This window comes from Boleophthalmus pectinirostris, unplaced genomic scaffold (assembly GCF_026225935.1).
Source record: "Boleophthalmus pectinirostris isolate CB_2022bp ecotype Guang Dong unplaced genomic scaffold, ASM2622593v1 HiC_scaffold_2, whole genome shotgun sequence".
Classification (NCBI taxonomy): Eukaryota; Metazoa; Chordata; class Actinopteri; order Gobiiformes; family Gobiidae; genus Boleophthalmus; species Boleophthalmus pectinirostris.
Genome location: NW_026571152.1, coordinates 2,815,694 through 2,842,703, shown reverse-complemented (window position 1 = coordinate 2,842,703; position 27,010 = coordinate 2,815,694). Strand labels below are relative to the sequence as shown.

Genomic DNA, 27,010 nt, shown 5'->3' with positions numbered 1-27,010 from the left:
ACCACCAAGCGAAGTTACAGGCCAGATCTATGGAGTGGAGACCACGCCCACAGTAAGAATGCAGGTTTTTCAAGGTATTTTTGAGCAAAAAACCCCCCCAACAACTTGAATAGAATGAATGCATGATGGATATGTTTAATTGCACACTGTGGAATATTCCAGTCAAAGCAACGACGTCATCACAATAAACCTGTGCAATTAAATGAATTTTGATCATGGTTTTCAATTTGTGTGTCAAATGATCTTCAAACTCATTTAATCAAGTTGAAATGATAAAGCTTTACAAAGTTTATTTTGGGATTTTTTTTTACTATACTCTATTTTCTGGGCTATTAGACGCGCTCCAACCCCACCAAAAAACGGTCACGCGCCCCATAATCCAGAGCGCCCTATACACAAATCCACTCAGGTGTCCCAGCACGACTTCAGTAAACTACAAAGCCACACCACCCGCAGAACACACAAACACACATGGAGCAGACAGGGACCGCACAGCCAAACACACCCACAGACACACTCATCACTCCACACTGACGAGGAACGGAACAGAGGAACGAACCGCAAAAGTGAGTGCAACGTACCACTTCTAGACACGACTGAACAACTGAGTCACTGCGAACACGCCGACAATCCGTTGGTCCCAGACAGCACCCTCCCTACACGCCACAACTGAACAAAGCCCAGAGTCACCGTGAACGAACAAACAAACAAAACCACTCACCCATCACACTGTTGGGTTTCTTTTATAGTCCGGTGCCGTCAAAATAGTTCAAAAATAGACCATTTAATGACAGTGCGCCTTATAATGCAGAGCGCCTAATAGCCCGGAAAATACGGTAAATAAGTATATTTATTTTTAGTTTTAAATATAGAGATTGTAGTACAGCTGGATATAGAGTTTATTTTGGACACATTTATGTTTTTCTACCAGTTTATTTATTATTTTGTTGTCTATATTTATTTTCAATTTGAATGTTTTGCGTAAATTATCTATAACAAAGTGGGTTTTGTTGAAAGAGAAATGCTGAATAATTGCACTGTGTAACCAAAAAATAATCGTTTGAATAATCGTGGTTTCAATATTGACCAAAATAATCGTGAAAATGATTTTTTTCCATAATTGAGCAGCTCTACATCACAGACACAAGCAAGTGGTGGATCCTCGCTATAAAACTTACACAGTGTACCTTAAAAAAAATAAATAAATAAAAAATCTCTAGCACATGTTCAGGCCTACTTCTCAAGACAACATACTCATGTCCACAAATATAGTCTACACATTTTTGCAGTAATGCTGTAATTTGCAAGATAAAGATCAGATAAAATCATTATTAAAACCATTTGAAGTTTACTGTCCTGGAGCTGTATTTGCTCCAGGACAGTAAAAGTATTAGTGAGAATCTGTTTTCCGTTTTTCACATTTTTCACACAGTAAAAAGTCAGGCACAGTCCTTTTAAATGATTAGCTTTAAATTGAAATCGTCACGGTAAAATTCTGTGAAAGACTGTTTCTTTGAGCTACATTGACTTATTTGCGTTGGGACAACTTTGTGCCAACTTTTCTAAACGGCTCTCAGGCCTCACCAGGCATCAGAATATGTTATGAATGTTGTCAGTGTTTTTCACTCGGTTTGAGAAGCACCATCAGGTAAAGCTTGTGTTCGTCTCCACACCTTAATCCTCTATGGATCTGCTCCCATGAAACCACCGCCAACATCAACAAATGAAGCAATGCTAAAGCCGCTGTTCGGGTTTTACAGGTTGGGCTGTGACGCAATTCAACTACCAACCTAAACAACCCCCTTTAGTCCTAACACAAACCTCACAGTTTGAGCTCAACAAAGACCAAACCCAAGCGGCATGTCGCAGCTAAACCTCGCCAGTCCACTTCATGCATCAAATCAAGTGTCCTAGGCTGCACCTCTCTCCTCTCTCCTACCTCCTCCTTCCTTCCCTTGTCCCCAGAGAGATGTTGGTTTCATGACCGTAACCACAAACACAAATTCTGCCATAGAGACGAAAGACAAGCACCTGACATGTGGAAAATAGATTGTGCTGGGCCTGTGGGTTTAGTCAGTCTATTCAAAATCGGACACAATCAGCAAATCGCAAATGACTATAATTTCATCCACAAACAACGACAAATATTAGGTCTTATTCTGCGTAAAACCCCGTAGTTTAGATCTGTACAAACACGTCCTAAAATGTGATTCTTGTATTAGTCTGTCATGTGAACTTTAAACAGACTCCTTTTGTTGAAACATAAATTCCAAACCTAATCACAATGTCTGTCAGAAAAACTGTAATTAGATTTTTTTTTTTTTCTCCCCCCCAATATCGTTGTCAGCAAGAATTAAAGAAGCTGTTGGATTTACACACACAATTAGGGCTGGGCGATATGGAGCAAAAAATATATCTTGATATACAATATATATCTCGATATTTGTACAGAAAAAATAAACCCCCAAAACTGAAAACTGCAAAAACAAATATGCCAAATACCACAAGGTCTTTTTTTATTGAAGTGAAAGACAGGTAGACAGTTCATGTAGGAACAAAGTCCTTCTGACACATTTAAGATTACAAAAATCCCTGATTACATAAATAATAATTCAACTGTAAAATAAAAGAAATAATACATATTGCCTTCTCTTCATTCATAAATAAAACAACTCAACTCAAACTCATCTTTGCATTAACTCTGTTATCCATAACCATAACCATGAGCTCCTTTAACAGAAGAAGCTTGGGAGGTTCCTTATTATCCATGTTCCTATCCAGCAGTAAGGAGCTCTGAGGTTTCCCACAATCCACTGCGCATATCAAACCGAACATTTCCAAACACTGTTGTACAAGTTACACTGCAACAGATTATTAATCAAAATCTTCTACATAAATAAACTTTGCTTTACTAAACTTGACATTATAATGTGTTTAATGCAGTTTTGTGCACATGTGTTTACGTTTTACAGAAACGAAACTTAAAACCACATGACTCATTTGCATAAACAGCTCACTCCTTGTGCCGCTGATGCATTCAGCTTCTGTCGGACTAAAGGACACGACTCTGTGGAATATGAGTGTTCCCTCTGTGACAGAGGATGTGCTGCTGATGGTTTTGTCTGTAAATGGTGGAAAAGGTTTGTGTTGCTTGAAGTTTTTCACTGGCACCAACTTTCGGCGTTCACAGAGACAGTGAGGAGTGAAAGAAACTCAAGCAGCAAAATCAGGGAGGTGGGCGCACGCGGGGGTGAAATCAGAATTAAATATAAGCATTGTATTGATATATACAATATGTCAGAATCCATATCGAGTAAAAAAAAAATAAATAAATAAAATCTAGATATTTTTTAAATATCGAGATATCGCCCACACCTACACACAATACTCAGTTTAGACTGAGGACTGTGAGGCACCCAAAATAATCTCTCACAACAATTACATCATCACCTAATATATAATAAATAAATCAATGACACCAAAAATTTGACATTTAAAATTTTGATGTATTTCACTATAATGAGGTAAACATTTTGGTGACTCTTCCCACTGTGAGTAAAGGCCACCATGCACTACAGGATTTTAAACAACAGGGTCTTAAAACTATTTTTAAACAGCGACAAAAAGCGCAGGAGAATCTTATGAGACTTAAAATGTCCAATCGCAAAGACTGCAGTGGGATATGTTTGTGGGCCACAGGATATAAAGTCGTGAGCAAGATCACGTCTGCTGTTTCCTGTGTGGGGTAAAACGACTTGCTCTGAGACCCTTAAGTGTTTAAAAGATCAGAGCTCTGCACTTCTAGTTTAGATACAAGTCAAAACTGTGTTATTATTATCTGTGAAAGGTGGAGCAAAACTTCAGATACAGGATTTTTAAAGCAATGGGGATAAAGTTCACAGGAACAGAGTCACTATCACTAATCTGCAGCTTCACCTCGATCCGTGCGCTGCGTGGATGTAAACATAAACAGACCCACTTGAGGAACTATCTCGCCTTTAGTAGCGCTGTTTTATGGACTAGATGTCATTATTTGTAGAGGACAATTTCTATGGATAATGTGGATGAGATGCTGCAAATTTACAAGAGGTGAGGAATAAAGTCTCATTATTTTCACAATATCCCGAGTTTGTATCTTGTGCCTCTGTGTCCTTCACTCCTGACTCTCCTGACACGGTTTTATCGTCTGTTTCCGTAGCGTTGCTGATGTTTGGTGGGTACAATGTAACAGTGCAGCTCAGAGTCACTGACACCACACACACACACATGCATGCACACACGCACATGCGCACGCACATGCACATGCGCACGCACACACGGAGCACAGCGGCTTCAAAATCACACACAAAGACTAAATTTACACTGAAACGTATCACTGTATCACCGTATCAGAAACGATTTGCGTCCAGACATGTCGTTTCTGTGTCCGCAAGTCTTCCCTATCCACACAGCTTTGAGCATATTTGTTTACGTTTTACAGAAGTGAAACTAAAAACCGCATGGCTCATTTGCACAAACGAAGCGCTCAAAAAACAGCTCACTCCTTGTGCACTGTTGCGGTTCATCTTCTGTCGGACTAAAGGACACAACACTCAGTGGAATATGAGTGTTCTTTCTGTGACAGAGGGGTGTTCTGCTAATGGCGAGTCTGTTCTGTGCTTCTATCACGTTGGAGATGGTTCATGTTAAACTTTTCAGAGATTATACGTTTTGTCGGTGAATTACTTCACGGCGCATAGACCTACATCAGAGTATCAGTGTTTTCATGTGTCCACACAGTGCCGGATCACATCTGAACTCAGAGGAAAAGCTGGCGGCACCAGATCATCCAAAACAAAAACGACAATATGTACTCGTGTGGATGGGGCCAAAGACAAAAAGTCGGGTAACACTTCCTCGAACTCTGTCAAAAGCAAATCGCAGACAAAATCGAGCAAATTCTCCTGTAGTATGTGGTGGCCTTTAGTCCACAAATGACTAAAGCTTTATGTTGACAATATTAAACTGGCAAAAGCAATCTGAACTCTCACTTGAAAAACATACACTTGCAAATCTAATCTCACTGCAAACAGTCGCCAGAGAAATCGAGATTATTTTCCAAAATCCTGCAGCAGCTTCACATCGTATATGTTTAGCTTTGAGGTGGAGTATTTGTTTCCATAATAATCAGGGACCTGTGCCGGTAAAACTCTCCTTAGACTCTACTTCAGCTCTGTTCACTCTCTCACATCAAACTGCATTTGTGCTGTATTGATCAGCAGCACTCAGACATTGGCCATTGTTGTATTGATCCTTATAATGTATTCTGGTCTACACTCCTGCCCATATATTAAAAAGAAACAATAGCACGACACCTGAGTATCTACAAATGGAAACAACACACCAAAATATACATGTACATTTACAGTGCAAATGCAGGCTGCAGGTCAAAAGTTTAGACACACCTTCTCGTTCAATGTTATATCTTTATGTTACCACTTTCTACAAACTGAAGACCTCTAATACTAATATATGAAACAAGATGTAGCAAAGTAAATCGAACTGAAGAGCTTTTTTATATCTTAAAGGCAGTGATCAAAGCAAAGACGGGCTATTTTTACTACTGTAATTTCCAGACTATAAGACGCTACTTTTTTCTCACACTTTGAACCCTGTGGCTTAAACAATGCGGCAAATATATGGACGGATTCTTTGTTTGACACACTGTCCATTCATATATACAGTCTATGGAAACGTCTGAAACTTCAGTAGTCGGACATCCACTCATACCTGATCGACACAACTAGCACTGCCCCTCGGGAGAGTCTGAAATCTGCTGAAATCATCCAAGACACTGACATGATACAGACAGAACAGCGGCTCTTTCTGCAGGAGACATGTGCAGTAGAGCGTGGGGAGAGACTGGGCGATGCGCCAAGGAAGATGCTCATTTGATTGTGTTTTGAACAGTTATTTTGAGCTTCATACACACAACCTAATCATGGAAAACACAATAAGAAATGCAAATGAGGCAGCTTTTAAGTTAAAAGCGATTGTGGCTGTGGAAGAAGGAAACAGCTGCTCAGTGAGTCGATGGTGAGATTTTGGCGACGGCAGTGTGACGAACTGACTCAACACAAAAAGACGACAAAAGCTTTCAGAGGAGATAAAAGCAGACGACCTGAACTTGCTGAACTTGAAAACGTTTTTGAAGACGTGGACACCTGCGGCTTATATTCAGGTGCGGCCTGTATATGTACAATTTTAAAATTTTTGTTAAAATTTTGTTGATGCGGCGTATATTCAGGTACGCTCAATAGTCCAGAAATTACGATGTATAGGCCGCACCTGAATAAGCCGCAGGTGTCCATGTCTTCAAGAACGTTTTCAAGCTCGGGCCGTCTGCTTTTATCTCCTCTGAAAGCTTTTGTCGTCTTTTTGTGTTGAGTCAGTTCGTCACACTGCCGTCGCCAAAATCTCACCATCGACTCACTGAGCAGCTGTTTCCTTCTTCCACAGCCACATCAATCGCCGTTAACTTAAAAGCTGCATCATCTGCATTTCTTCGTGTTTTCCATGAGGAGGGTGTGTGTATGAAGCGCAAAATAACTGTTCAAAATACAATCAAACAGCATCTTCCGCCTGTCCCCGCGCACTGCTGCGCATGTCTCCTGCAGAAAGTCTGTCCTGTCTGTATCACATCATGAGTCTCGGGGGCGGGGTTAGGTGTACGGATCAGGTATGAGTGTATGTTCGGCTACTCAAGTTTGAGATGTTTCTTCTAGTCATTTATGTGGACGGGTAAGACGTATCCCCTTCACTAATGTTCATTTAGCATCATAACTTATTTGAACACATGGCGATAAACTATTTGAGTGCTCTGACAATATCGTGAGCTAGTGTGGCAGCTTCATGTTCACCTTACATCCACGTGGAACCACACAGACGGCGGTGTCTTCTGCACTCAGACTGTGTGTATCCGCTGTGTTGCCAAACTGTAGACTGTATATATGAATGAATGGCTTTTATTCAGGTGCACTCAATAATACAGAAATTAGGGATGAGCATTCGATGAAATTTTCTTAATCGATCGTCGGAAGAATTAACGATCGATTATCGATTAATCATTAACGTTTTTATCTTAAAATGATCATCATTATTATTACTATCTGCACTACTAATCTGCATAAATAAATTCAACTTTATGACATAAACCGTAACCACTCTAGAGCCACATCAGCCCGTTTGACATTATAATGTGTTTAATTCAGTTTTGTTCAACTCTCACAGAAACAAAACTTAAAACCACATTGCTAATTTGCATAAACTAAGTGAAGATAAAACTCCAGCTCTTGTGTCGCTGATGTGGTTCAATTTCTGTCAGATTAAAAGACATGACTCAGGTGAATACAGGTTAGTGTGACCATATTTGTGTTTGTTAAAACCAGGACACCGTACGGTGGGAGGGAGGTGGGGACTTGTCATCCACATTGAGCGACTCTCACCTGGAAAAACTTTTTCCACTGGACACTGAAACATATGTGCTGCTTTATACACTGTGCACATGGACTCACACTTGTCCCGAAAGCAACGGAAATCGTGGAATTTCTTGTACAAATCATCGTTAAATACACATTTGTGCTTCGGTACGTTGCATGCTTGTTTGCTCGCTCCTTCTGAGTGCAGAGAGACACATGTACGGACCCCTGTTTGGTCACGCTACACACAGCAACCTACATTCGGTTTGTCGATTAAAATTAACGTAATCGATGAAATTCTTAATGATCAATTATCGATTAATCGATTAATCATGCCCATCCCTAACAGAAATTACTTATTTTCTGGACTCTGTATGCTCTTCTCTAGATAAAAAGTAGCTGGTGGTAGGAAATAACAGTGATCTTTAAATACCTGGATGTGGTCTGGTGAAGGGTCCATCTTTGGCTTGTGTGACTCCAAAACAAAGAAACACCAGGATACTAGCGACGATCCCTCTGAAAAAGCACACACATACAGTAAGTCAGAAGGAAAAGCAATGCATGTAAAAATAATTACACTCTAGTTCATCTGTGCTGGCGAGAGGAGACTTTGTGCCAGTTTCTGATTGATGTGGGCACTGAAATGACTGAGATCTGAACCATAAACCACATCAAAACATCTCAGTTTAGTTCAAATGCATTTTTTTTTTTTTACCATAGATATACACTTCTATCCTATGAATACAACCAATCAGTATCAACAGCAGTAGTATTTAGTTTTAATTACTTTAAAGTATTTAAGTATCGATATAAAATTCTAGTAACTAAAATGTGGTAAGTTTTAACAATAGATATAGAAACAAACACAAACACACTGCAATTAATTATTTTCAGTGCCTTGGCTTTACTAAATTTTATATTTCTATTATTTTAAGACTTTTCCTAATTCTGTGTCTTGAGAAAATACCAGACGTCTGACCTGCACTGCAACATTCCAAACCAAAATATTTCCAAAACATTTCTGAAGATCATTTACATTCCCGCTCAATTGAACAGATATTTGACCTTCTTGGAGACAGCTCTCAAAAGGGTAATACCTGGAGAGTGTGGAGGTGTGAATGGAGGGGGCTATTTTTAGATCCAGTACATTCAATAAGAACAATGGACTGAATGAGGCTATGGGTGAAGCCAGAAATGTGTTAGATAAAAATATAGGATGTCTTGTGAATGTTAAAATATATATATATATACATAGGGTGCGTGATTTAGTCCGTCTAATCATCAGCTGAATGCCCGACCTGAAGCTGAGCAGAGTTGGGCGTGATTAGCTCTTGGTTGAGAGACCACTGGGAATACCAGGAGCCACAGAGGAGCAGCAGTGACTCTGCTCCATGCTGCCCTTGTGTTCTGAGTGTTCTTTGTGCCTAGTATAAACATGGTGCGAGTACCATAATTTTCGGCCGATAAGTGGCACTTTTTTTCATGGTTTGGGTGTTTCCTGCGACTTGTAGTCCGGTGCGATGCACTCTGCATTATAAGGCGCACTGTCATTAAATGGTCTATTTTCGAACTTTTTTCACAAATAAACCACACTGGACTTAAAACGAAACCCAACAGTGTGATGGGTGAGTGGTTTTGTTTGTTTGTGGCGTTCATGGTGACTCTGGGCTTTGTTCAGTTGTGGCGTGTAGGGAGGGTGTGTCTGGGACCAAAGGATTGTCGGTGTGTTCGCAGTGACTCAGTTGTTCAGTTGTGTCTAGAAGTGGCACATTGAACTCGCTTTTTCGGTTCGTTCCTCCGTTCCGTTCCTTGTCGGCGTGGAGTGATGAGTGTGGCTGTGGGTGTTTTTCGCTGCGCGGTCACTGTCTGCTCCATGTGTGTTTGCGTGTTCTGCGGGTGGTGCGGCTTTGTAGTCGTGCTGGAACACCCGAGAGGATTCGTGTATAGGGCCCTCTGGATTGTGGGGTGCCCAATAGTTTTTTGATGCAGTTAGAGGCTTAAGAGCGCGACCTATAGCCCGGAAAATACGGTATATATTAAAATGTTCACAGTGAAGCCGTGAGAGGCTCTAGTCTGTGAGTATCTGCTGCTCCTGTTCCTCCTGCACCACTGTCACTTCACTCTACTGCACATGTCTCCTGCAGAAAGAGCCTCTGTCCTGTCTTTTGATTGCACCATTACTTCTGTACCACTGAAAATGTAACATTTAAACAAACTTATAAAGATGACTGAAAACATCCTGTCGGGATTCAGAAAGGCCGGAATAATTCCAGCTGGAACTGATGCCGAGTCTGACGACAGCGACACGGAAGAGGAAGCGGCGCTCTGTTTACCTCCGGAGGTCGAGGCCGAGTTGTTCAGAAGTGACACCGAGGATGAAGAATTGAATGGATTTAGTGATTTGGAGTGAGATGGAGAGTTTGTTAAACTTGTTCTGTTCTTTTATTTATGTTATAGTTTATCTGAAGAACTGTTCATATGTGACGTTAACAGTCTGTTGTTCTCTCTTCTATTGTTATTACTACAACTTCAAGATGAAATGTCTGCTCCTGGTCTCTGATTTTATCAAATAAATTTACCCAAAAAGTGCAACATAAATCTGTTTTTTTTCTTACACATTTCATTTCTTTACACATTTTTTGCTGGTGCGACTTATACTCCAGAGCTACTTATAGTCCCTAAAATACAGTCAATGGTGGTGGTGAGATGGCACAAACTAGCAGTCTCACTTCTGTTAGTCTGGCCCAGGGCAGATGTGGTTACAGTAGCTATAGTAGCTGAAAAAATGGACAATTGGTTATACTTAATATTATTATTATGATCTCTCTGGCAGTGTTGTCAAGCCCACTTCTGTACCTCAGAGTCAAACTGATGAATATTCAGTAAATGTAGAATAGATGACTCTGATGATATGATAATGTGCTCTTCTCCTTTTGTTTCCTCAGACTGACCTTTTGGTGTTGTAAGTGGTGTCCTGGGGCGTCTCTTCCAGCAGAGTCACATAGACGAGAGCACAGGTCAGGATGAAGAGCACGGTGATTGTGTGGGCTCGCCTGCACGCACAAAGGGTCATACCGTCTTCAATAGAATGCATTATACCAAACATGTCTGTGTCCGAGTTCATTTTATCAATATTTTTGTCCACATTTCCTGTTATATACTTGATTTAAATCTGGTGGTACTGGAAAAATCTAAATCTTTTCTTTAGTGGTACTCTGTGTGAAACGTTTGAGAGCAGCTGCATTATATGAGCAAATTAAGTTCAGCTGCAAAAAATACCAAATGCCAAATGAAGTGGCACTTCAAAATGACAACTGTAACCCTCAAAATGGCCCCATTACACAGCAGAATTTTCTAACATTTTTGTGGAATAAAATCAAGCCTCATTGATCAAATCCACTCTCCTGTATTTTCAAATTTTACCAGTAGAATATTTTTTTTAAAAAGCTAATTATTTTCACATGTTCTTACTCAAATCTCTGTACTTGACCTGGTTTTAATGGTGACACCTAAATTCAGCTGAGCCTGTTGTTTTTAACTGTCCATGACATATGCCTCTCTTAATATTAGCATCTTGACTAAAAGAGCGTTAAGCGTCTAAAAACAGCTCGGTAACTCAGCAGAGTCACTGAGCTGGTGGGGGGTGGGGGGCTGGTCTGATGCAGCCTGTGGCTTTGGATGTGGGGAGCCAAGAAACCACCACATTTCATGTGATTAGAGGCAGGAAGGATAATTACAAGGGCTAAAAATAACGATTATTTTAAGACAATTATTTATTCATTGAGCAGACTAGTTTAACTGCAGGATTTATTTCATACATTTAGATTTAGAATAAATTTTTTACACAAAGGGTGAATTATGATTGAGAATATCAACAAATAAAGTGTATTATTGTTGTTTTTATATATTGACAAAAAAGGAGTGTGAAAATTATGAAAATACAACAATGATTATGCTTTTGGTTTAATAAATGAGAGTTTATCTACATTTTTATTTTAGGTTTTTTTGTAGTAAATACACACACAAAACAAAACACACAATCTCACTTTTCTAGCAAGAGGGTTCATTCCAGTCAATAAAATCTCCTTATAGACAACAGGTCGTATCATCAGAAATGTTAGGCAGTTCACCTTTATAAACCGATCTCTGCGTCAATATCAACCAATCAGGGCATTTACAAATAGTACGGTTACAGGCTGGACAAACTTAACACGTGTTTGTGCGTTTCATCGGACCATTAAGGGGCTAAAGTCGTTCTTCACTATCAGCTGCTCCCTATAGAAATGAACGAGGCCGGGAGGGTCTAAGTCCAGCCGCTCTCCTGCATGACGCTCTGTGGGCCAATGAGATGACATCTCCTGTGGTGTGATTCTGTGGGGCTAATCCAGTCCACTTGTACCAGAGCTAAAACCTTTACCAAACAATCTTGTTTATTCTTTCTACTTTCCTGGGGTCTAATGTGAATGCTGTTCTGAAGATATCCAAAATTTGAAAACTGTAAAAACTTAAATACTGCAAGAAGAAGTAAAAGTGTAAAGTAAGATTAGACATTTTAGTTGAGTCTTGCCACATTTGTCTGATACATACAACTCAATAAATACATTTAAAGTCATGTTTTAGTACATTTCAGTTGAATTATTGTTATTAGGAGCACAGATGTAAAAAACAGTGAGATTTTTGTCAGTGTAGCCCACTCATGTGCATATCATTTTGTCTATGCACGCTCTTCAAAATGAATATTTGCCACTTTGCCATTTGCCATTCGTGTTTAGCTGATTCAGTATTTGCACAGATAAGACCTGCCTGCCTTAGCCTATTCCCTTTATGTTATTCTTTATCAGTGCAGGGGAGTAACAGATTACATGTACTGGCGTTACGTAATCAGAGTACAAATTATGAGTAACTGTATTCAGTTACAGTTACTGTTTCAATGAGTGGTAATTGGATTACAGTTACTTTGCTGAAATAAATCCCGTTTTCACATTTTGAGCTAAACCAGGACTAAAACCAGGACTAAACCCAGGACTAAACCCAGGACTAAACTAGAACTAAAACCAGGACTAAACTAGGACTAAACTAGGACTAAAACCAGCAACATAATTGAAGGGAGCAGTGATCTCATATAAAAATCATTTCTCTATCAATAATATTTTTAATATAGTTAAGGAAAGACTTGTTATTGTCTTTTAACATCTTATGTTAAGATTTCCTCGTTTTTGCTTCTCTACAGTAAACAGTTGCCTGTTTGTGGAGACTTGGGCTCAACAGACAATTTGAAGAGAACAAACAAGAATTTTCAGGATGTGGTTGGTACATTCATGTAGTTTTAAAAAGCATGACAATATCAAGTAATCCAAAGTATTCAGATTACGTTGCCCACCTTAAATAATTTAATGGATGTTTACATGTACAGATCTGTGTCTAACTTTGTGAAATATCATCTCACAATACTTCCAATCTTGCTAAAAAAGTTAAAAGTCATCATATACTAAAAACACTACTGTATTCGTTTTTTCCGTGTTGCAAAATCCCAAAAGGCTTTAGCGTGTTTGAAATGGCAGAGACTGTGACTTGGTAACCACAGCGGACACAACGAGCTCATCTTCATACCTGAAACATGACAGCAGCTCGTTCTGACACCCGCGAGTGAAAGAGTGGGTCAGTGGGAGACACCGAACGCATTTCAGAGAATAAGATTTCACTGTTTTAGCGCACTCTAGTAACAACATCATTTATTTATACGACAACAAGCACTCAGCACCTTGAAATGCATCTGCTGAAAGGACGTATTCATTAGGGGTGTGCAAAAATATTGAAATATCGATTTATAGAATCGTTTGAGATGATACAGTGTCGATATCATGCGCTGCTGTATCAATATATCACCAAGAGTATTTTTTGGTGTATTTTACTAAATTATTTTGTTACAGCTACAGTTTTGTTGCTTGTTTTGCAAAAGGAAACTCCTTTATAGGGCTGGGTATCGTTAAGAAGTTGCCGATACGATACATACCTTGATAAATAAGGCCACGATACGATACTTATCTTGTTACAGTGAGCTTTCGGTTCAACATGATGTATTTCAATACGGTTTAATAAAAAATAAAGGCTAAATCATGGCTGCGATACTAAAAGTCTTTGTTAAACCACTTCTTGTGCAAAGTTCATATGAAACACAAACATTTTAATCACCAAAAAAAAGTGAAAATATCAAATGTGTCACATAAACGAGTTTCCTTCGTACAGGGTTCCAACTCTTTTTTATTGACAAAATTTCAAAACTTTTCCATGACTTTTTCATGACCTAAAGAGAATTTTCCATAACTTTACGGCTCCTACACGTGTAGAATTGATCAGATTTTTATGGCTAAATATGAAACGTTAACTCTTTCCATTCACTTTATGATATGGCATTAGGGATGTATCGATATCCAAAGCTCTTGATACGATACTCACTATACGATATTTATTGCCATATTTTGTGGAGGCAAAAAATAATAATACAGAATTGAGAGTATGCTACTTTTTTCTCATCATTCAAAAATCCAAAAACCTACGATTTTAAAGTTCATCAAAACAGTTATTTCAGCATGTAGATTGGACTGAGACAGAGCAAAGGATCATGGTCTATGTAGTTCTCACTATTTTTTAGCTGTTCCTGCACCAAAATAATGAATTTAAGCAACGAGACTTGAGATTCAATATATTGTGACGACCCACGATATTATTGTGAGAAATCTGACGATACGATATCACAATATTTCGATTACTGTTACATCCCTATATGGTATTATACTTTCTGAACATTCAAAATCCTGTCAGGGCATTTACTGTCATCTCTTTTAAACAAAAGGCACAAACGTTCAGAAATAATCAGAATAGCATAATAGCCTAATGAGAACTTAACAGAACACTGTAGTTGCGTGAAAGAGATACTAAAATTCTATGACATTTCCAAAGCTTTCATGGAATTTACAAAATTCCATCACTTTTCCAGCATTTCCATGACCGTGGGATAGTAAAATATACCAAAAAATACTCTTGGCAATATATCGAAACAGCAGCCCATGATACTGATACCCAGTGTTGGGGAGTAACAGATTACATGTACCGCCGTTACGTAATCAGAGTACAAATTATGAGTAACTGTATTCCGTTACAGTTACTGTTTCAATGAGTGGTAATTGGATTACAGTTACTTTGCTGAAATAAGTGGATTACAAGGCGGTATTTTCCTGTTTTCACATTTTGTGCTACATCCCATTTATTTATTTTTTTATTTCGGTAATTTCACTCATTGCTGGAAACCCAAACAGAACGCGCGCAATAAGAGCGATGTAAACGTCATGTTAAAGTTGGCGGTGTCAGTCACACAGTGGAAGCAGCAGTGCATTGGTAAAAACGCATTTGTGTCTTGGAAATTTTTCTCCCGATGTGAGATATATATAAAAAAAACTAATATAAAATCGCCTACAACTTAAATGTGAAACCGGAGCTACTGGCACTGGTGAAAACAACCTGCATAGACTCATAATATCTGCACTACTGTCCTATAATGACCTGCCACATGAGTGGACGTGCACACAAACACACACAAACACAAACACAAACACACACCAACACACACAAACACACACCTTCATCATCGTCATCAACCTGAGAACCCGCGGACCACGTCTCCTTCCGTAGTTACTGCGCGGACACCGCCGTCTCGTGCGCCGCGTGTGGACTGTGTTTTCTCGCGTAAACCGCACTTCCCCCTGTGCGCCTCTAAACCAGAACTAACACCAGGACTAAACCAGAACTAATCCAGGACTAAACCAGGACTGAACCAGGTTTAAACTAGGACTAAACCACGACTAAACCAGAACTAAAGACCTGGTCTAGACCTGGTCTAAACCAGGTCTAAAATCAGGACTAAACCAGGTCTAAAAATCAGGACTAAACCAAGTCTAAACAACATGACACCTAACAGTAGGTTGACATAATTTAAGGTGATCTCATATAAAAAATAATTTCTCTATCAATAATATTTTTTTTAATATTAAGGAAAGGCTGATCTTGTTTCTGTCTTTTAACAGACAAAACCTCTTATATTAAGATCTCGTGGTCTTTGTTTCTCTACAGCAAACAGTTGCTTATTCATGGAGACTTGGGCTCAGACAATTTGAAGACAACAAACAAGAATTTTCAGGATGTGGTTGCTACATTCATGTCATTTAAAAAAACATGACAATATCAAGTAATCCAAAGTAATCAGATTACGTTACTCACTTTAAGTAATTTAATGGATTACGTTACAAACTACATTTTGGGGTATGTAATCTGTAATCTGTAGGGGATTACATTTTAAAAGTAACCTTCCCAACACTGCTGATACCATATAATCATATTAAACGATCAATTAAACGATATATAAATATTTATAGATTTTTACACAGTCTTAATGGAGACAGAAAAGAAAATGTCATATTGTGCTACATTCCAGCCAGGCCAAGCAATAATATCATCTCCAAGGAAACAAGCAGGTGATGGACCCTCGACTACAAAAATGTCACAGTGCATGTTTCAGCTACGGACAGTGACTCTAGGTGGACGTAACCTGCGTTTAACCTTGACCACTTCAACGAAAGAGCACAGGTTTTGTTTGTGTAAAATTGAATGACAAAATACTCACCAGAAAAACGTGTTTGTGCCATCATCATACACCTCACTCTCCGTATTCCTCCGGTACAGGCTTTCCTTGGACGCCTGCTTCATCACCTTGGGTCTGACCGGCTCCGTGTGGCTCTGCTCCACCACCGCCCCGTTGTTGACCAGCTCTCCGGCCGACACGGAGCCTTTCCCGCTCACGACAGACGACGAACTCCCGGCGGTTCCCTTCTTGGCTTCGGTCTTGGTCATGTCTGTGCGCCACGCTGCTGCTGCTGCTGCTGCTGCCGCCGCCGCCGCTGCTGCTGCTATGATGACAAAGACTCCGGTTTTCTCCTCGCATGCGCTCCTCCGTGTGTCATTCGACTCAGCCCCACCCCAGCGCTGTCAACATCCTATAAGGTTCAGACATTATCATGAACAATCAAAAAAAAAAAACACGTAACCCGATTTTCTAGTTAGACAGGAGGTGCTTTCTTTCCCTATCCAAGAAAGAATTAACGCTCCGGCTCGTCCAATACGCAAATTCCTCCCAGGTATCGCCTACGCAGCCAAACCAAAATGCGCACAACGACACAAGACACATTTACCTAAGCAGTACCAAGGGCTTTTCTCATTTCACACTCAGTTGTAATCATTATCATGCCATTATTGCTGATATCTGCCAAGTAAAGTAAAGTTGTAACCACAAATGTCATCACTCAACGATATTGCAACATTTTTACGCACAGAGTTGCTTCTTTTAACTCTTTGTTAGAAGCTACAATTCCCTCAGCAGTGATTAATATCGTGATAGTGTTTTCTTAAAGCTGATTTAATTACTTTATAGTCACAGTTTTAAGAAATTAACTAAAAATAAATCTGTAAGCCAAAAAAAGGGAAACCATCACGCGTAAAGTTATTAAACTGAAACCGTGCAAGCTACAAGTGTTATTATTTTTAAGTAAAGCTACCCAAAACATCCACAGTTAACAAAATTAGTCTTTTGAACAGGTATATCTTCTTTAATTTTCACAAAGGGGTGCTCAATTGACTGCGGGGGTACAGATTGGTTCGGCGCTCTGGCACAGCTTGGCTAAATGCGTTAGCTATTTGTAGCAGCCGATTTTCTCCCACCCGACCTTGTGCTGCTAACAAGGCTGTAATCAATTAACAGAGACAAAACGCCAAGTCAGTATCCGCACTAATCTAAGCCAGTATTTCTTTACAAATAATGCAAATTAGCGTCAGATTTGCGGGTTAGGTGTTAAAATCTAAAGCTAACCTGACTCACCAGATGAACTGAAAGGATTAAGGCAGCACTCCGAAAGCGTGCAAACTCCGTAACGCGATTTATCTACGCAAAAGCATGATATCTGCTTCAAAATAGTCAGAAAACATCTAAAATTTGGTCCAATTTAGTGTTCAGCTTTGGCAACAACAAACAAACATCCCCAGACTGAAGCGCACATCACATGGCACAGCTCCTGGCAAGTTTAGAAACGCCAAACAACTACATCCGGTTAGTTTTCTTCAAAATAAAACCGAAGTGGAGGATTCGGTTTGCAGAGGGAATATGTTATGTAAAATCAACTTTAGTTAGCTTTAACCAGGCTCCTGTTTTCACCCACTGCTCTGTATTTCTTGTTTTTTCGTTAGTTTGATTGTCTTTTTGTTTGTTTATTTGCTTGTTTTTCTGTCTGTTGTCTGTCTCTCTCTGTCCATTTGTTTGTTTATTTATTTTTCTGTTTTTCTGTCTGTTTCTGTTGATTTGTTTGTTTTTCTGACTGTTTCTGTTTGTTTATTTGTTTGTTTTTCTGTCTGTTGTCTGTCAGTTTGTTTACATAAAATACAGAGCACAAACAAACAAAATGCAGTAATAATGATGTATGTATTCAATATTATGTCTTAGTAATACTAAATCTTCCCCCAAAAACATCAAATGTCTCCCTCATTCAGCAGTCGTCCTTCCGAGTAACAGGCAAAACTTAATATTTCTCTCTTTTCGGTTATGGGGATGACAATATTGATGACGATGAACATGTAAAATGAGCTAAAACATTCCTATAAAATACCACATACACACGCAGTACTTATTCTCTGTTTATAAACTTTTACTGTTTTTTTTTTTTTTTTTTAATCATTATTATTATTATTATTATTATTATTATTATTATTATTATTATTATTTGTTTGTTTTTCATTCTTAACACTATAAGATCACATTCTTAAAACTATAAGATCATTTGACCAAACAGTCTGATAGTTCTGCAAAACATTACGATGATGAGCGGGCCACGATGGAAAATCACACTGTCCCACATGATCACATAGTGTGACAGGAAGTTCTAATTTCACCTGACTGACAATTACTGTCATGAATTTATCAAATGTTCCAAAAAAACAAAAACAAAAAAACATATATAATGTTATATGGTGTCATGTTCTTGACTAATTTTGACACTTGAACATCTTGTGCAGATGATGACTCAGACAGTGAAATGATGCTGACATGTTTTTGGAGAGAAAAACCATCAGACTGAGAATCAACTCATCAGTTTAAATCAGCAAGATCGATTTATTTGGGAAATGTGCTAAACGTGGATCATTGTGCAAACTGTAGGCGACTTGTACAGAACCATGTACAAAGATCAGTAACAGATTACATATACTGGAGTTACGTAATCAGAGTACAAATTATGAGTAACTGTATTCAGTTACAGTTACTGTTTCAGTGAGTGGTAATTGGATTACAGTTACTTTGTTGAAATAAATGGATTACACCGCGGTATTTTCCTGTTTTCACCCCCCCTTTCTTTTTTTCTTTAATTCCACTCATTGCTGGAAATTAAACCAGGTCTAAACTAGATCTAAAACCAGGTCTAAACCAGGACTAAACCAGGTCTAAACCAGGACTAAACCAGAACTAAAACAGGACTAATCTAGGACTAAAACCAGGTCTAAACTAGATCTGTCTCCTCATCTTCTATCAATAATATTTTTAATTTGGTTGAGTAAAATCTGGGCTTTTTATTTTCTTTTAGCAAAAAAATAAATAAATCTTATGTTACGATATCCTCGTCTTTGCTGCTCTACAGCAAATCAAGTAATCCAAAGTATTCAGATTACATTACTCACCTTTAGTAAATTAATGGATTACATTACAAACTACATTTTGTGGTGTGTAATCTGTAATCTGTAGGGGAAATATTTTAAAAGTCACCTTCCCAACACTGGCAAAGATGGACGGAGACACTTGACACATGCACTAAGACATTTACAATTTCTAACGACTGTAAGATGGTTTGGAGATTTGTCCATGTTGTTTTGAGAATGTCATTTCTGTTTCAAGAAATGAGCCAAACCAATGGAGAAAAACTGTAATCGTTGTATTATTCTATAACTAGAGCATGTCATGATAAATGGTCACATTTTTCTATAGCACTTTTCCACCTTCAAGGCACTCAAAGCACTTTACAACAAGGAACCACTCACCCATTCACACACCAGTGTACGCAGACACTGTGGGCAAGGTGAGTTAAGTGTCTTGCCCAAGGACACAACAACAGCATTCATCTGTGGGAGCTGGAATCACACCAGTCAACCTGTGGGTCAGTGGATCTGACCACTCAACCTGTGATGTTTATGTTGAGAGATGGAATTGAACTGCCAACCTCCAGATCAGTGGGTGAATGCTCTACCAACTGAGCTACTGCCGCCCGTAAGTAATTCTTTATTTATATAGCACTTTTCAGAGACATATGTCACAAAGACGCTTTTCAAGAGCTGGAATCGAACCGCCAACCTTCAGATCAGTGAGCATATCATACATAATATTCACATTTTGCAAATACAACTTTTTCTTATCATCCATTATTCTATCTCCCACCAGACCCATTTGTAATAAACTAGATCCAAAACAGGATTTCTTGTATGACTAAAAAAAATATATATATATATATATATCCACATAAAATAGGAGCTTTATTTTGAAACCTGCTTCCCGCTACGTGCTCCTGAGTTTAATTGCTGCGCGCTCAGTTCATGGATCTGTCTCTAATCATTAAACCAGGATTAACTCGCATTTAACCACATGAAGCAAGAAGACACAACATCACTTAAGAGTGGATTTAGGAATGCTTTTTTCCACGCTTTGATTTGAAGAGACTTAGTGTTCTCATTTCCGGTTCTCCTGAAGCAGAGGTCACCGTCAGGACTGCACAAACAAACAGAGCCAAGAGTTCATAGTAAACACGCTCATTTTTCCACTGCACCATCAGAATCAGATAGGAGGCTAATTAAGGCAATAAGAAAAGAATAACAAATACTAATATAAATAAGTCTATCTATTTATAGCCTTTTAAATTGAATTATGTCTGGGTTTCAGATGACATTCCTATAGGCCAATAATATTTAATACAGATGGGGGCTGCTAAAGTAAATACAGTTAAAATGTAGTTTTTTTGTAACACAGCAAGTTAAAGGGTTTAGTCACCGATAGAAAATATTACATTAAAGATTTGTGAATAAACTTTTTGGTTATGTCATGATTCTACAGATGGGACCAAGTCGTTGTTTTGCAAGTCTCAAGTAACTCTCAAGTCTTTGACCTCAAGTCTGAGTCAAGTGAGCCCCAAGTCAAAGAAGGTAAGTCCAAGTCGTGTCCTGAGTCACTGGTCCATAAGTCCAAGTCAAGTCCAAGTCGTCTGCTTTGAGCTTCAAGTCATTTCAAGTCTTTAAACCAAAGTACCAAGTATAGGTTTTTGTCATTTATATGAATTTAAACTAAATTGTACATAAAAAGTCATGGTATATTTATTAGAAGTATTTATATAAGAGTTGTAGAGATGTTATCTTTTGTTTTTTAAATGTCTTGACGAGATCTTAGGCTACTTTCAGACAGCAGGGCTTAAAGCTCAACTCCGATTTTTTTGTGAAATCCGATGTTTTTGCAAAGTCTTTAACATTTCCAATTAAATGTGACTTGTATGTGATCCCCTGTGTGAACGTTAAATGGCCCGAAAGTGTCCCACATGTGCACTGGAGACACGATGACGTCAACTGCAGTGAGCGTCTCTGTGTTTACAGAAGTTGTCCAAACATGGACGCAGCATTGAGCACCTGGAGATTTTAAAGTTCCTCTCGTACCGGAGCCAGAACATGAACAACTTACTTGTTTTAAGGAGGAGATTGAGAAGTAGAAGGATGAGGTTTTTGGCCGTGGTGTTTTGTGGGACAGCGGCAGCGACGTCCGTTGAAAGGAACGTGTGGATGTGGAGACGGAGCCAAGAGTGGTGAGTGGTGATGTGCTTCACTTCAGTGACATGGAGTTCATTAACAATTTTTACCTACTTCAGTGCAGAATAGTGACGTTTGTGTCTTGTTGATAACGTGTAGGTGGATGAATGCACTTTGGCCGTTCACACTGAAGTCACATGTCAAAAGATCAGATATGTATCGTTTCAGGAGCACATTTCGAAGTGTCCTGGGTCACATTTGAAAAAATCTGATCTGTGTGGTTCAGACTGTCATTAAAAGATCAGATACAGGAACATAGAGGCCAAAAAATCGGATTTGAGTCACTTCAGGCTGCAGTCTGAACGCAGCCTTAGAGTGAATCATGATGGTCAGAACAGAAAGAATTCAGATTTAAAAGTACTAAATAATTTTGCACTAATTTTGCTAATAATTTTGCATAAGTTATTTGCCCTGAAGTATCAGGTTCTATGTAGTTGTCAAAGTCCCTCTAGCACCTCTGACCTCATCTGCCACTCCCTGAGTGACCACCTCCTTCCCCTCCTCTTTTGTGTTTCAGGAGTGGAGACAGGTGCTGGAGCCGTCCTCAGCTGAGCCCACTCTGCAATCAACAGGGTTACAAAGTGACTCAAGCCAGCTCAGTACTGCCAGATCGTAATACTCCTTCAGTCAGTGCTACGTTCCATCTACGTTTGTGTAACCTACCTGTAACTTGTATACTTACCATTTGTCCATCTGCCTCAGATCTCCGTGCTCCAGCCACCTGCTCCAGCCTCCTACTCCGACCTGCTCCAGCCTCCTACTCCGACCCTCCGCTCCGACCTGCTCCAGCCTCCTACTCCGACCTGCTCCAGCCTCCTACTCTGACCTGCTCCGTTCTCCTACTCCGACCTGCTCCAGCCTCCTACTCTGACCTGTTCCATTCTCCTACTCTGATCTGCTCCAGAGTCCTGCTCCATCCTGTTCTGATCTGTAAAATTCCTGGGAGCATCTCTGTAATAAATATCTATTGATTCTCTTTTGACCTGTGTCTGCTCTTGGGTTCCCTGGCTATCTGTCACAGTAGTTCCTTCTGTATATTAATGTAAATTACAGTATTGTACTGTATATTACTGTAGTACATTTGAGGATACCACATCACAGTACTTCAGTTCCATCCAAAGTACCAAACAGAAGTAGGATGTTCCAGTTTGTTTCTGTAAAATTAATAACCACATTTATCAACTGTAAAGAGAAAAGTATTTTTTAAAAACATATATTTTTTTAAAAGAAGCATCGAATCTTCTCAAGTCACAAGCCTCAAGTCTGAGTCAAGTCCCAAAACAATGACCTTCAAGTCTAAGTCGAGTCCCCAATCTTAGTGTATTTCATCAAGTCAAGTCTCAAGTCCTGAAAATAGTGACTCAAGTCTGTCTCGAGTGTTCACACGTCTGCATTCTAGAATCTGAAAGCCACCAGTAGCCTCATTATTCTGAAATCATAGCTGTAATCATTGTGCTGTGTAGTAATTCAAGTGTTTTCTATTCATTAATGAGCTTTTATTGTTCTGCAGATCGTACAAAATAATAAAATTGCTGCACGTTGACAACAGTGTTACAGCACCCAGGGGAGCCATCCTCAGGTTTTTGGTCAAGACTATAACACAATTAGTGCTTGTTCAGTGAATAATTTAATACAATTCAGTTTATTTCTCTAAAATTCCAAGGAGAGCCCATTAAAAATGTTTTTACAGGACAGTGCTTGACAGTGTGAGCATGACAATGACCAAAACAGAAGCATTGTAAAACACACATTAGGTTGAAGACAATGCAAATGGTCTGTTCTGTCTTTGTTTAAAATGAAATCAAATCTGTGAAAATTTGACAAAAATAGACTATTTTCTTTAACCTTTTCCTCTCGTGTTTTTTAATTTCTGCTCAGATAAAAAATACACTTGAAACAGAAATAAAGTCCAGGTAATTTATTCAAATATTAGAAAGTCATACTTGTTCAAGGAGTCTGTGCCGACACGCTGAGACTCCTTGTTTACGCCTATACAATGACTTTTATACACAAACTATAGTGGGAGGTGATCATTGCCTCTTCGTTGGAGCACAGGTCAGTTCGGTCTCTTTGCACGTTGTACCGTCCAATCCAGACCTGGGCTCTGTCCAGCTTCCAGGTCACATACTGCCCTTTGGTTGACTGACCAGCCCGGTTAAGCTCATCTGGAATTACAAAATTAACATAGTTCATCATTTTACTTCATGCATGGACTAATGTTGTATTGCTTTTATTTTAGAGGTGTTTTTAAGTGACATTCTTTGTAAGACAGACTCACTTTTTCATTGCTTAATCATAACATAAACTTTTCCCAGTCTGAGCAGCTCATCAAAACAATAAGATTTACTGCTTTTTATAAAGAAATACAATTACAGTATTTTCCGCTCTGGATTATAAGGTGCACTGTCATTGAATTGTCTATTTTCAAACTTTTTCACATATAAACCACACCGGACTATAAGGTGCATTAAACAAAACACAACAGTTAGATAATTCAGTCAAACTTTATTTAACACGTTCACAATAACTCTCAACTTTGTTCAATTGTAACACGTAAAAAAATACTGTGTGAGACGCTAAATTGTTAGAATATTCACACTGAGTGTGTACACATGCACATCAGTATCCCGGTTATGATCCATATCCCGGTTCTGTCAGTATTCGGGTTACTGTGTTTACATGCGCACTGAGAAACTGGGACACTCATATCCACGTGCACATGATCAAATGGAATATCCTGGTTTCTTGACATAATCTTACAAATGCGCAAGTGCAAAAATTAACTTAAATCAATTAAATAAACCAAGAAAAATGCAAACCGTAAGCTCCTTTAGCAGAGGAAGCTCGGGAGGTTTAAGCAGGAGGAGCTACGAGATATCCCACAATTAAATCCCACATTAAATCTTCTTCATAAATAAACTCAACTTTACAACATATAAACCATAACCACTATAAGCCACATCAGCCCGTTTGATCAGATAATTCAGCTTTGTTCATGTTTTACAGAAACAAAACTTAAGACCACTTGGCTAATTAGCATAAACTGTTAGCGGTGATAAAAACAACTGCTCCTTGTGCCGCTGATGTGATCAGCTTCTTTTGGACTAAAAGACACGACTCTGTGGATTATGTGTGTTCTTTAAGTGACAGAAGAGGTGCTGATGATGGTGAGTCTGTTCTGTGCATATCTCGTAGGAGACAGTTCATGTTTTAGCTTTTCAGCGATCACACGAGTGCAGGTCATACGAGTACATATTGTACGTGTGCAGGTTTAGCGCAGCTCTTAATTTTACAGTCATTTCACTCATGTATGGTCACTTTATTTATGTTGGTCACTTTATTTATGTCGCTACTGTTGTGGTGAAAAGACTGGAAAGTGTCTTTTGGACACATGCGCACTCAACTTTATGTTGCAGTAACCGGGATACTGCATTTACATGCCACCAGTATCCCGGTTACTATTGGAATAAACCAGCTACAGTAACCCGGTTTCTAATAACCAGGATACTGCCGTAACCGGAATACTGAAACTGGGGTACTGCGTATACATGCACCATGAAGAAACCAGGATACTCAAAAAACCTGATCATAACCGGGATACTGATGTGCATGTGTACACACTCAATAACTCATAATTGTTCAAACAGTTGGGTGATTCCGGCGTCCAGCACTCCCGCATCCCTCTCGTCATTATCCGAGTCAGTGTGGTTACTGTTCCCTGGAGTTCAGTTCAGTGATGATTCTGGTCTTGGTGAAAGCTCGGACCACAGTTGATACTGATCCTTAGTCCAGGCGTCCACGATCCGTTGGCAGATCGTGGTGTAAGTCGCTCGGTGCTGTCTCTCTCTGTCTTGGTGAATGTGTGTCCATCTTCTCTCATCCACTGCTCCCATGCAGCTCGCACTTTCACTTTATAACAGCCTTGAGTTTAAAGTGGGCGTTGTGAGCGTGTCTCTTGACAGGTGCATTTTGATATAAAAGGAATCACAGTCTGTATTACTCCTGATGCTCCTGACTATGGGAGCCATAATGCTGCAAATGGTGCGGCTTTGTAGTTTTTGGATGAAATTAAAGGCTTTTAAGTGCGCCCTGTGGTGTGGAAAATACGGTAATATTAACAGAATTGAGTTTAGCATTTAGTTTAGTTTAGTTTATTTATTTCATGAGACAGGGACAGTGCACAATCTACATGAACCTTAACAGGAGAGATGTTTTACTTACAGTGGCCCTGTAAGTTCAATATACCACAGCCAGGTTATAGCCAGTGTTAATTTCCACCTGTCGTCTCTTTCATGTTATAGTTTATAAAATTAAACATACAAAGAGAATGTTTTTATAATGTTCGGAGCATCATAAAAATTCTGTCTCTTAACACCCAATTCTCTCAGCAGCTGAAAATCATCATCCTTATCAAAATAATCATTCAGTTCATTCATTCCAGAACATTACCAGATCTTTGGCATTTTATGCTCTAACAACTAACAACAAAATTGGCGCTGAACACACCCATCTCATTAGGACGACACCCTCCACATTTGAGATTGGTCAGATGACACACACAGACAGACATTCCCTGCATTAATAGATAAGTGTAGTTGTGTTAAGTGTATGTGGCCACACCGGCTTGACAAAGTCTGATCCTGTCAGATCTCAGAAGCTAAACAAGGTCGGGCCTGGTCAGTACTTGGATGGGAGACCACTGGGAAAATCAGGTGCTACACTGGGGCAGCAGTTGTTGTGTCATTAGGCAAGACACTTCACCCACATTGCCTAGTATGAAAGTGGTGTGTGTGTGTGAGTGATGGTGGTGGTCGGAGGGACCGATGGCACCGATTTGCATGGCAGCTGCGCTTCAGTCAGTATGCCCCAAGGCAGCTGTGGCTACAGTACTAGTTTACCATCACTGGGTGTGGAGAAAAAGAATAATGAAACTATAAATGCTCTGTAAAGCGTCTTTGTGACATATGTCTCTGAAAAGCGCTATATAAATATATAGTTACTTACTTACTTATGTTCCCAGATTCTACATAAGTCGTAGCCAGGCTGGCGCCACCTAGTACCTCCGCTCAATTATATTTCTCTCCAGCGACTAGGTCAGGAGCTGGAATACACACGACGGTTTGCAAGAACCCAGGAAGTTGCAGGAAGACTGCACACCGGCCAATCAGCTGTGAGCTGTGAAGCCATGATGTCAAACTCATGGCGTCTGTCTGTGTCCCTTTTGTGTTACAGCACAACAGTAAACAAAGCGTCGTGATGGATGCAGAAGAAGACAGACATTATGTGTTGGCGACGATTCCTGAGATCGAGGATTTAAAGCCGGAACAAAGAGAATATTTGGTGAATTTTATCAAGGGGAAAGACGTTATTGTCCTTCTTCCTACAGGATTTGGTGTATTACATACCAAATAGAAGCGACATGTTAAATAAAAAAGTACCCGCCTATCGTCAAGCGAACGAATCCTAACGCTGCGAGGTCAGATGGTTTCCACAAAGTGAAACTGTCTGATGAATCAGGCTACCATAAGTCACCAATGTCAGTGAAAAAGCAACTGTACTTTAACGTGTATTCAAGTTTTGTAATGAATGTCCTTAGATCACACTGATATGCTGTAGTATTCTTT

General features: G+C 39.3%; 1 protein-coding gene and 1 pseudogene across 1 annotated transcript in view; one reads left to right on the top strand and one right to left on the bottom strand.

Moving 5' to 3' along the window:
- The window catches only part of ptdss2 (phosphatidylserine synthase 2), a 33,040-nt gene extending 15,457 nt beyond the window's left edge, over window positions 1-17,583 (bottom strand). The window contains exons 1-4 of the mRNA XM_020929306.2: window positions 17,383-17,583; window positions 16,135-16,504; window positions 10,409-10,510; window positions 7,891-7,973 (exon numbers count right to left, since the gene is read on the bottom strand). Of these exons, the coding sequence (XP_020784965.1) occupies window positions 7,891-7,973; window positions 10,409-10,510; window positions 16,135-16,361 (412 nt within the window). The 5' untranslated portion in view covers window positions 16,362-16,504; window positions 17,383-17,583. The remainder of the gene's footprint in view (window positions 1-7,890; window positions 7,974-10,408; window positions 10,511-16,134; window positions 16,505-17,382) is intronic.
- Window positions 17,584-25,992: 8,409 nt separating this feature from the next.
- LOC129409592 (5S ribosomal RNA) lies at window positions 25,993-26,110 on the top strand (annotated as a pseudogene).
- The last annotated feature ends 900 nt before the right edge of the window (window positions 26,111-27,010 follow it).